Consider the following 12098-nt stretch of genomic DNA (forward strand, 5'->3'; position numbering starts at 1 on the left):
CCCACAGTGCCGTGTTCACTGATGTCAATAAAAGATTTTGATGATGATCAAGGGTGGAAGGTGACCATTGTGATAGTAGCTAAACATGTAGTTAGTCATTATTTGATCTGTGCATTATTGACCCTTCATCACTCAGTGAGAAAATTTGCTCCATCTTTAGGCCACTGTTATTCCTGCCCTTAATTTCTCTTCCTCTTCTTTCTCTCCCTGGTCTTTGTGAATCTCCTCTGTTCTTTTCTTTTCTCTTTGCATTTCCTTCCCTCCAGCAATTCCCATTTTCCAATCCCAGTGGGGTTCACTCCCGAAACCATGGTCCAGTCTATCCGCTAAAATGATCAATAAAGGGACAGGGTAGTTGATCTGAACTGTGCTTTTTTTTTTTTTTTTTTTTTTTTTTTTTGGGAAAAGCCAGTGTGGCAATCTATTTATGTAGTTTCATTTAAAACCTATTCAGTCAAGTGTTTCTTATTGTTTATGTATTTCTTTTCTACTCAGCTATCAATAGCAGCTATAGGAATTAACATATATAGAAGGTCAACAGTGGACATGTTACTGAAGAAGCAGCTGGAAGATCAAAACGCTTTCCCCAATTTTGAACCTTTGGCATATTGGCAAATACAATTCAACAACATTGCTGCTGTCACTGTGTTTTTTGTCTGGATTAAGGTAAATCCTAATACTTCAGACTGGAATGAAGCTCTTTAACACACATGCTAATGTAATTGCAAGAAATATCTTTGATTTGTTTCTGCACCTTGGAAACAACCAACTGCATTCCAGGCTTGCTCACATTTCTGCTGAGGCTAACCATGGAAAATTTTAGACCAAAAGCGTAGCTGTGTGCAAGTGAAAACAGGACTATAATCTTGAAACCTAATTTTAGAAAAAAGAATCCGTGAATATTGCTAATGCTAATAGTGCTCACAGTAAATTGTATGAAAAAAATCAGTCTAGTCTTGTGTGTGCAACTATTTTCAGAATAGAACTGCACTTCAGATAACTAGATTTTAAAGCAGCGATTTCCAACCTGGAGGATTTCTGAAGGATCATGTGGGACTGCCACTATATATGTTCCTAGCTTTCCTTTCCCACAAGTGGCACCATATATTGCTGCCACTGCAACATTGCTTTCTGTACCTCTGGTAAGAGACAGAACTTCTAAAGGGGGCTGTAACAGTGAAACGGTTGGAAATCACTGTTTTTGAAGGACCTTATTTTGACAGATTTCCATTGCCCCTAGCTGTAGGATACTTCTATTACAGCTGCGCCGCCTTGCAAGAAGTCGGTTATAAAGTATATAAAATTTCCTCTGGCTCTCCTATGATCTCATTTTATGCTTCCAAAATATTTTAGTGATCTATTAATTTCTGGAAATGAAGTTGATAGTAACTCAGTGTATCTTGATGTGGAGGAGGGAACCGTGAGATATAAATGCATACTACATGGGACTATTTAAAGTGCTCTGGTAAATCCAAATCTTGGCATTTGAATGGCTCCCCCATGATAGATTTTTCTGTCCATGTCCGTCTTTGCTTTCTGTCCTCTAGATGTAATGAGTTCGAGAAGGAAACTTTTTTGTTAATGAACTGGTGAAGCTATCTAATAGATGGGCATCTTAGCATTAGATGAGTGGAGAAAGAATTCCTCTGTATGCTGTAGGAAGTAACACAAATTCACTCTTAATCTACCAAGTGACTTGTGTATTCTACCACTATGATATAAAGTATAAAACAAAGCATAACTATGTGCAGTTTTTACACTCAAGAGATGGTGAATGTTAAGAAATAAAAATTGAAAATTCCTGACTGTCTATTTCTTTGTGTTTAAATAGAAAACAAAAAACCCAACAAGCCTGTATGGAGGTTTCATAAGAAGGCATGGTTCAATATTTGTCCCCCTTCAAAATAGTTCTAATATTAGTAGCCCAACACTGCAATACAACCAGTGTGTGCATATAGTGGAGCAGGATTGGAAATTTGGTTCTCCCTCAATGAATTTTCCTCTCATTTCTAGCTATGAGTGTTTTGGTAGAAGGGATATTTCTAAAAATAAAAGTAGATTGATTTTCTGTGTCTTCAATATTAAGTGCTATCAGATTTGAATACACTTTGCATGTGAAAGGTTGGAAAGCTGCTCATTCATTAGTAGTTGTCTGTCTTGATTTTACATCTATTTCTCTTTTTTTTTTAACAGCTCTTCAAATTTGTCAGCTTCAATAGAACAATGAACCAGTTATCCACCACCATGTCTCGCTGTGCCAAAGATGTCATTGGCTTTGCTATTATGTTTTTCATTATTTTCTTAGCATATGCTCAGCTGGCTTACCTTGTGTTTGGCACTCAAGTTGATGACTTCAGCACTTTCCAAGAGTGTGTGTAAGTATAATAATAAAAAACAGTTCTTCAGTACATCAGCAAATGACCTCAGGTACCTCATCGAAGACAGAAGGTTTTTTTATAGCTCCCAGATAAATGTAAAAGTTCTAGAGAACTGACTGTTTTTGTAGGTATATGGGATTTCTAAAAACTGTAGGTTAAACTTTCTAAAAACTGTTTCAATATACTTTTGTTGAAAAAAAATTGTCACTCTACAATACAAAATATGACAATTGCATATAATAAATTAAATCATTTTCCTAAGAACTGCAAGTATGTCCTGACAAAAATTATATTAAACATAAAGATTTCTACTTTTTTTATTAACATCTGAAGAGATGGGCAACTCTTGCAAATAGGTGGAAGTCATAGGGTTTTGAGAATTTATCACTGACGATTCGTTACTTTACATTGCAGTAGTTACATACATTTAGTTACTGAGTGATTGCATAGTACCCTAAAAACTGCAGAACATCCTGATAACGACATGTAACTAATAGTTAAACATTGCTTACTAGACAGTAATTATTCCAAGTTGTACAGCATAATGGTGATTTTAAAATGTCTTATAATGTGTAAAGAGAGGTTGGATTTAGTTTAGTTAGATTCTACTCCACTGTGACTGTGAGGACATTAGTGATGGGCATGAAAATTTAATTAGCGCAGCAACTGACTATCATTCAAAAAAATATAGTTCCCCTACCACGCTTTCTCTCCCCTCCATCCCACTAGATAATGAAAATGCTTAGCTCAAAATAAAGTGAAATGTCACAAATTGCTGCCAGAATTAAAAAATGTTTTAACGTCTGGACATGTTTTTGTTTTGTTTCTAAAGCTTTACTCAGTTCCGCATCATTTTGGGAGACTTTAACTTTACAGAGGTTGAAGAAGCTAACAGAGTTTTGGGACCAATTTATTTCACTACATTTGTGTTCTTTATGTTCTTCATTCTTTTGGTATGTAAGCCTTTGTTTATGGAGGGGGGCAGGTGTCACACTTGAGTTTTCAATTACTTTCATCTTAACATCTCTCACTCCTATTATTTTTGGGTGACAGTAAGCTTACAACACAACTGGGAACTTAACATTCAACAGATGCCCATCTCTACACTCTATTTATCTTTCAAAATAAAGTTGCGTTGCATTTCCCTGCCCTCGCCACAGCCCTTCAGATGTTTTCCTGATTCAAGAATATTTTATTTCTTCTGAAATCTAACCAGTGACTTGCTATATAAGCTGCTCACAAGGTTCCCTTTAGAGACAAAAATAATGAAAATAATGCTTTTTGCATGCGAATGGAACACTTATTTCAGAGTAGTCTTAGTAATGTCTATCATATAGACTTGTGCAAAGATACTTATTGGGCATAAATATGCCTTATTGGTATTTTGATACATATATTTACTCACTTTGTAATGGCTTCTTTCAAGTACTTAGTGTATGTCTGATAAATTGAATATTTGACACGTAGCAATTTGAAATGGTTGACTTTTATTTCCTGATATCATTTATATAGCAATTAAATTCTTATCAAACTTCATATTCGGGAAATATAGATGTGCACAGTAGTGGATGGCTTTTTAGACCTGCTCTATACTAAAAATACAACTGCATTTGTAATCAGATAGTTACACTGTCATCTGTCCTGGTTAAAACAGAACAGTTGTGTCCACACACAAGCTTTTACCATAGTGCAACTATGTTTGTAGCGCATATATGTCATGTGGTCTAAATTTGTGTATAACTGCCTTCTGGGAAAATCTGGGCAAGTGTCTGAAACCATTTTAGCAGGGGATAGTTGGGACAGGAGAGCATATAATGCAGAAGAGAACTAGCATCTCATGGGACAGAACCCTCTGAGATACCTGACCATTCTTTGCTGTGGTAAGACAAGTGACATGAGCAGGATTGGGGTCCCATCAACAGTACAACGAAAGTGTGCCAAACTGTAACAGGAAGATATCTGAGTGCCTAGATAGACTGCTGGCAAGGTAGAACACTATTAACTGCCACAACTATTTGGAATAATAATTAGTAGTAATCAATCAACCATGTTGTTCACTGGTTACATCCTCAGTTAAATATTGTTGTGGGATATCTTGGCTGTTCAATATTACTTTCTAACTAAGGTCACTCCTCCTTTTATTTAAAAAAAAAAGTGCATCCATAGACTGGACTTTGTAGGATATTTGTGAGATTGCTACAACTAGGGTATAGTAGTAGTAATGGTCAGGTACACTGTTAAACTCTAGAATTGTATTTTTTAAGCTGAATTTTTTTAATTTAATTTTTAAACAGAACATGTTTTTGGCCATTATCAATGATACTTATTCAGAGGTCAAATCAGATATGGCCCAGCAGAAGGCGGAAATGGAACTGTCCGACCTTATCAAAAAGGTAAAGAAGTTTTGTTACAAATATTGCCATTGTATTGGCCAGATTCCAGGCTCATTTCTGCCTGGTTTACTGTATAAAATACTAAACTGCTGTATGGGCAGCACTGAGTCAAACCAGTCTCCTGCTGAATAATGTTGCAATACATCCTAGAATAAAGCAAAAAACCCAATGGGCAGTAAAGGCAAGTCAATCAGAATTAAGTACAAATTAAAATGGATTATGTAACTTTATGTTGGTTTCTAATAACCTGAGACTTGGGACATTGAACCCAATGTGATATACTGGAGTAGCTGAATCGGCATTGATAAAGATTTCTGATGTGGAACTGGATTAGACTAAACCTCTAAATCTGTCAGGGTTTAGTTTGCTTACTTTATTTTATTTTGAATTATTTTGAATTCTGACTTGCAGTACCTTTTACTGCACAATCATACATGCAGGGTGTCACACATTCGTATGTATGGTAAAAGCTGTTTTATCTGGCACTTCACCAATCGGAAAGCTCTATAAACCGGCATTTCTGATCTTCATTGAAATTCCAGTTTATAGTCCAGTTGGTGTGGGGCCAGCAGGGGGTTAGGGCTGCTCCTAGGCAGAGGCTCGGTAGGCGGCTCTGGATGCTGCCTCTGCTTGCAGGCCGCCACCCCTGGAGTTCCCATTGGCCATGGTTCTGCCTAGGAGCACCCAGGACAGGTAAATGGCTAAATTTGTAGCCAGCATACTTTAAAGTTTTGAATGTGATTATTAAAATAGAGGAGAAAACTAAAAGTGTTACGTTGTTGGAATGAAGTGGTACAAAATTGCATCCTCAGAATTTATTTCAAAATTAGATAGTGATTTTCAAAATGCATAAACTAAATATGTTGTTTTGCACCCAGAACTATGGGCGGGAATTTTCAAAGGTGCCTAACATAGTTAAAAGCTCAACTCCCATTGACTTCAGTGGGAGTTGGGTATCTGAATCCCTTAGGCTCCTTTGGAATCCTAGCCAGTGGTTGCAAGTATGCATACCATAATTAATAGAAACAGGGAAATGAGACACAAATAAGATTTACTGGGTTATCTCGGCCATTCAGGCCATGAGGGCCTGTTGCAATACATCCTAGAATACTCAAGGAGCTGACTGAGGAGATATCTGAGCCATTAACTATTATCTTCTAAAAGTCACGGAAGACAGGAGAGATTCCACAGGTGCCCATCTATAAAAAGTGAAATAAAGACAATCCGGGGAATTACAGACCAATCAGCTTAACTTCAGTACCCGGAAAGATAATGGAACAAATAATTAAGCAATCAGTTTGCAAACACCTAGAGGATAATAAGGTGATAAATAAACAGCATGGATTGGTCAAGACCAAATCATGTCAAACCAACTTAATAGCTTTCTTTGACAGGGTAACAAGCTGTGACTGTGGAGAAGCAGTAGATGTGATATATTTTGCCTTTAGTAAGCCTTTTGATACTGTCTCACGTGATCTCATAAACAAACTAGGGAAATGCAACCTAGATGGAGCTACCATAAGGCGTATGCATAACTGGTTGGGAAACCATTCCTAGAGAGTAGTTAGCAGTGATTCAGTCAAGCTGGAAGGGCATAACGAGTGAGGCCCCCCCAGGGATCAGTTCTGGGTCCGGTTCTGTTCAATATCTTAATCAATGATGTAGATAATGGCATAGAGAGTACACTTATAAAGTTTGTGGCCGATACCAATCTGGGTGGGGTTGCATGTGCTTTGGAGGATAGGATTAAAATTCAAAATGATCTTGACAAACTGGAGAAATTGTCTGTAGTAAATAGGATGAAATTCAATAATGGCAAATGCAAAGTGCTCCATTTAGGAAGAAACAATCAGTTGCACACACACAAAATGGGAAATGACTGCCTAGGAAGGAGTGCTGCGGAAAGGGATCTGGGGGTCATACTGGATCACAAGCTAAGTATGAGGCAACAGTGTAAAACTGTTGCGCAAAAAAAACCCCACGTTCTGGGATGTATTAGCAGGACTGTCGTAAGCAAGATACGAGAAGTAATTCTTCTGCTCTACTCCGCACTGATTAGTCCTCAGCTGGAGTATTGTGTCCAGTTCTGGGCACCACAATTCAGGAAAGATGCAGACAAATTGGAGAAAGTCCAGAGAAGAGCAACAGAAATGATAAAAGGTCTAGAAAACATGAGCTATGAGGGAAGGTTGAAAAAATTGGGTTTGTTTAGTCTGGAGAAGGCTGAGAGGGGACATGATAGTTTTCAAGTACATCAAAGGTATTACAGGGAGGGAGGGAGGATGATTGTTCTCATTAACCTCTGATGATAGGACAAGAAGCAATGTGCTTAAATTGCATCAAGGGAGGTTTAGGTTGAAAAACTTCTTAACTGTCAGGGAAGTTAATCACTGGGCTAAATAGCCTTGGGAGGTTGTGGAATCTCCATAATTGGAGATTTTTAAGAGTGGGTTAGACAAATATCTGTCAGCGATGGTCTAGAACAGCGGTTCTCAAACTGTGGGTTGCCACCCCAAAGTGGGTTGCCACCCCATTTTAATGGGGTCGCCTGGGCTGGCTTAGACTTGCAAAGCCTGAGCCCCACAACCTTCAGCCCTGGGTGTCGGGGCTCATGTTACTGGCCCCCTGCCTGGGGCTGAAGCCCTTGGGCTTCGGCTTTACCCCCCACCCGCCGCCCAGGGCAGCAAGACTTGGGCAGGCTCAAGCTTTGGTGCCCCTTCCTGGAGTCGTATAATAATTTTTGTTGTCAGAAGGGGATCGCGGTGCAATGAAGTTTGAGAACCCCTGGTCTAGAAGATAATACTTAGTCCTACCATGAGTGCAGGGGACTAGACTAGATGACGTCTCGAGGTCTCTTCCACTCCTATGATTATATGATTCCTCCAGTGCTTGTCAGAAAATATTAAATGAGGTTTGACTTCATTCAAGAATGCAAACAATCTTCTTTACATGAAACAACAAACAAAACAAAATTAAATATGCCATTAGAAGTAAAGTTTTATTTTCTCTCATTTTATTTTCTCTGTTAGGGATACAATAAAGCCATGATTAAACTTAAATTGAAAAAAACTACTGTTGATGACATTTCAGAGAACTTGCGCCAAGGTGGGGGAAAGTTAAACTTCGATGAACTACGACAGGATCTCAAGGGGTAAGGAAACCAGTATTTTGTATCTTAAACAATATTCCCAAGGGACTTGTGATGCAAAGAATCTTTCTGATTTCCTCAAGGCCTGTAGGGTGTGAGGGGGAGGAACATTGTTAAGGTACATTAATGCAAATAAAAACAATATGTAGGACTGCTTCCATGTCATGTGGGTTGCTAATAAAACTTACGCTTCCTTTTGTATCTAACAGAAGGGTTTTTATGTAAATAAATAGGGTGCTGGAAAATCTGCAGTGTTTCAGGAAAGTCCAAGGGCATTGCAGAAACAACCCCCCCCCCCCAAAATAATGAGGGGTGGGGGAAGAGGAAAAATAATGGCTAATGGTGTGAGCTGGAGTGAGGTAACTAACTTTTCTTGGCTAGTTGCATCGTACCACCTGTAAGTTGGACCCTTCCCCTTCATGGTGAGTGAGGGTCAGCAGAGAAGTTTTGGCACCATTATTGAAGAGGATTGGTAACAATTCATGGAAAGAAAGATGGTAGTTACATTTAAGTAGGACCCTGCTCAAAAGGCTTACCAACTATTGACCTCTTTCTAGCCGCCTCTTATTTTTGGAAGGTTTAGAAGTTGGCATTTGAGCAACTCAGTTGCATTTTTGATTCAGCATGTGTTCTCCATTCCGACAAGGGGTTCTAGGCATATGTATGGTATGAAGGTGGTATTAAAATCCATAGAGAACAATCTTTCCAGTGATGGATGCAAGCTGATTTTTTTTCCAGCTCTCTCAATAGCCTTTGAGTCTGACTTGCCTGCAGGATTTCATGAAGATGCATGGGGGTTGTCTTATAGTAGATGTGTTCCTGTCTCATTGATACCAAAGACACGCAAATGAAGAACCTTTTCTCCCTCAAGTGCTCTTGTAAATGGGGTCTCGTAAAGTTTCATTTTGTCACCTGGCCTGTTAAGCAGAATCTGGGGTAGTTCATGAAATGTTTTGGTCTGCAGAGTCACCTGCATGCAGATGATAGTTAGGACTAGAGCTCCTGTTGATCAGACAGAGATACTGCATTCTCTTTGTTTTTTCAGTGCTAGTCACAACTAGGGATGTGGATAAGAGGAAACTGTCTTAAATGCAATCCAGAGAAAAGAGAGAGGTGCTGTTAGGCAGGAAAAAAAACCTCTAAAGCAATGGGCTGGGGCCAAGACTTGGTGATATGTACCCAAGCTTTGCCAGCATGGTTAGAGGACTTGGATTCGTGATGGGAAAGCTTGTAGGCAGAACTGAATTAAGCATGTTCTTTGGCTTTTAGAGAATTTGCTGTAGTTAAGACTTTTTTGTTGTCTCTTCCCCCCTCCTTCACCCCCAACGTTTTTCGCAAAACATCAAATAAAAAGGGGGTCCACTTTATCATCTTTTCAGGAAAGGTCACACGGATGCAGAGATTGAAGCAATATTTACTAAGTATGACCAGGATGGGGATCAGGAATTGACAGAACATGAACATCAGCAAATGAGAGATGATCTAGAGAAAGAGAGGGTAAGTCATCCTTTAGGGCAATTGGAAGACCTTGAACACCATCAGTTGGGTCAGTGGAGTTTCTAAGCACCAATTCTCATTTGCATTTGATTTGGACTTACTAATCTATTAGGTTTTCTAACATTCACTCCCAACAGAACTATAAAAGGGTGAAAAGTAGTTCAATGAATGAGGTCATGCAGCCTTGACCTTCAGTCCACAGGTGAAAGTCTATGGATAACGTTTGTTTTTCATGAAGGAGGATCTGGATCTGGACAGGAGCTCTCTACCACGTCCAATGAGTGGTCGAAGCTTCCCTCGCAGTCTGGATGACTCTGAAGAGGATGATGATGAGGACAGTGGACACAGCTCTAGAAGAAGAGGTAGCAGCTCTAGTGGGGTTTCATATGAAGAGTTCCAAGTGTAAGTGCAAGCAGTGCTGCAATGTGTGGGGTTTTTAAAATATATCCTGCCCTCCAATATAATTCTGGGTATTAACCAAATGAAATCTAAGAAATGTGTTACAAAGCTAACTGTGTAAATAGCTATTTATCATTTGAAATCTATTGTCTGTATTTAAAGTTGTTAGAAGATCCTGGATGAAAATGGAAACAAAAGAAATAGTAGCTCCCAGGTTTAAATAAATAACCAACTCAAAAAAAAAATTGGTGCAAAATGAAGGTCACTTACCTGTAACTGGGGATCTTCAGGATGGACCTGCATATTCAGTGCAGCACCAATTGGCACAGCCCAAAAGTAGGAATATGCAGAGGACACTCAAAGATATATGGGGTTTTCCTACTTTAATTTGGTTGGTGTCTACTGAGGGCATGTCTGTATGGCAATTTAGTGTGCAGCAAGCCCTATCGTGATTCTACGGCGCATTAACTGGCACCCAGTTAATGCGCAGGACACTAGTGCATTGTAGAGTCACATCCTGGCTTGCCACGCACTAAATCGTTGCGTAGACAAGCCCTGAGCCTCTTCTGGATAATTACTGTAAGAATTAGCCATATCACACTAGAGTCCAAGTTAACACCTCTGCTCTCAAGTGCTTGTGGAAGAATTTCATCCATGCTCATACAGTGGCTGACAACCTGAAAGAAACATTGTCAATGTTAAACTAATTCTAAAAGCCTGCTCTGCTCTGATGAAAGAAGACAAAAATCGAGGTTATTGTACATTCAAATAGGATTGGCAGGAATTTGTATTACTTATGCCTGTATATTTCGCTGAAATGGTCTCTCTCTATAGGCCCCAGTCACAGCAAGGATGAATGAAGGGGTTATGACCAGCGGCGGCTCCAGGCACCAGCGCTCCAACCGCATGCCTGGGGCAGCAAGCCACGGGGGGGTGTCCTGCCGGTCCCTGCAAGGGCAGCAGTCAGGCAGCCTTTGGCGGCATGCCTGCAGGAGGTCCGTTGGTCCTGCGGTTTCGGCGGCAATTCGGCAGCAGGTACGCCGAAGCCACGGGACCGGTGGATCTCCTGCAGGCAAACTGCCGAATCCGTGGGACCAGGGACCTCCCGCAGGTGTGCCGCCGAAGGCAGCCTGCCTGCCATGCTTGGGGTGGCAAAAAAGCTAGAGCCACCCTGGTTATGACTTAAGGTTGCTAGAACCTGATTGACCATCTTCCTTGTTCAGTAGTAACTGTGTGTAATGATCTCAGACTGTACTAGTTAACATGTCTGCAATCAAATGCCTGTGTGTCAGATGTATTTTCCTTATCCCCGTATAGGATGTAGAACATATCAGTTAACTTGCTTGGGATGGGATTAACTTCATTAGAAATATTACAGCATAATTAACACTTGTTACTTGCTTTCTAAATCCCCTTCACTTTAAAACATTCCATTAAGTTTAAGGTTGTCTGCTATGTTCACCAGCTTTTATATGAAACTTGTTTGACTGGAGGGGTGGGTAATTAGATAACTAAATCAAGGGAAAAAATAAACCTAGATGCTGTATTTCTGTAGACCATGATTGTGGAAAATGGTTTTTTATACCGTGGGAATGCACGGCTCTCTTAAGAAGTAGCAACAGTTCTACTTATTTTTTTCTTCTCTCTCAAAGTATTGCAGCAATGTGTGTTTTAGTGACAGTGTGCTAGGATTCATTTCCGGGCCCAAAATCTTCCACCGATGGTGCTATGGAAGTAGCACTCTCTTCTCTGTGGAAAGTAGAGTGCCTCTTGTACAATCTGTAGCAAACACAGAAGTGGTAGTGACCAGCTCTTGAGTGAGCCCCACCCAGCCCTCCATTCCTGTACAGTGTATATGATAGGGTATCCCCCAAAGAGAAGGAAATCAGAGGACATAATTCAGGAGTTTTACACTTGCCGTCGCCCCTCTCCCTTGCTAAGAAAATTACAAATTATTCCCTTGTCATTTTGGTTTTTAGGTTTATTAAAAACTGTACAAATGTCATCTGATGAACTTTCCACTTCCTACAAGTCGATTAGCTAAAACCAAATTAATGACTTGAAAATGTCAGAAACATTAAAATTTGTAAATATCTGTTGCCTTCAGGTTGGTGAGACGAGTGGATCGCATGGAACATTCCATAGGCAGTATTGTTTCCAAAATTGATGCTGTTATTGTAAAGCTTGAGGCAATGGAGCGGGCCAAACTGAAAAGGAGAGATGTGTTGGGAAGACTGCTAGATGGAGTTACAGAGGTAAGAAACCCCCAGTACGACTTGAGCA

At 39.8% G+C, this 12098-nt stretch overlaps 1 protein-coding gene across 1 annotated transcript in view; it reads left to right on the forward strand.

The window, feature by feature from the left end:
- The window catches only part of PKD2 (polycystin 2, transient receptor potential cation channel), a gene marked incomplete at its 5' end in the record, with an annotated part of 38289 nt that overhangs the window by 22109 nt on the left and 4082 nt on the right, over positions 1–12098 (forward strand). Inside the window, 8 exons of the mRNA XM_039540452.1 lie at positions 496–666; positions 2194–2375; positions 3211–3331; positions 4673–4771; positions 7801–7922; positions 9299–9416; positions 9655–9818; positions 11923–12070. Coding sequence (XP_039396386.1) covers positions 496–666; positions 2194–2375; positions 3211–3331; positions 4673–4771; positions 7801–7922; positions 9299–9416; positions 9655–9818; positions 11923–12070 — 1125 coding nt within the window. The remainder of the gene's footprint in view (positions 1–495; positions 667–2193; positions 2376–3210; positions 3332–4672; positions 4772–7800; positions 7923–9298; positions 9417–9654; positions 9819–11922; positions 12071–12098) is intronic.

The sequence above is a fragment of the Mauremys reevesii genome, linkage group 5 (assembly GCF_016161935.1).
Source record: "Mauremys reevesii isolate NIE-2019 linkage group 5, ASM1616193v1, whole genome shotgun sequence".
Lineage (NCBI taxonomy): Eukaryota > Metazoa > Chordata > Testudines > Geoemydidae > Mauremys > Mauremys reevesii.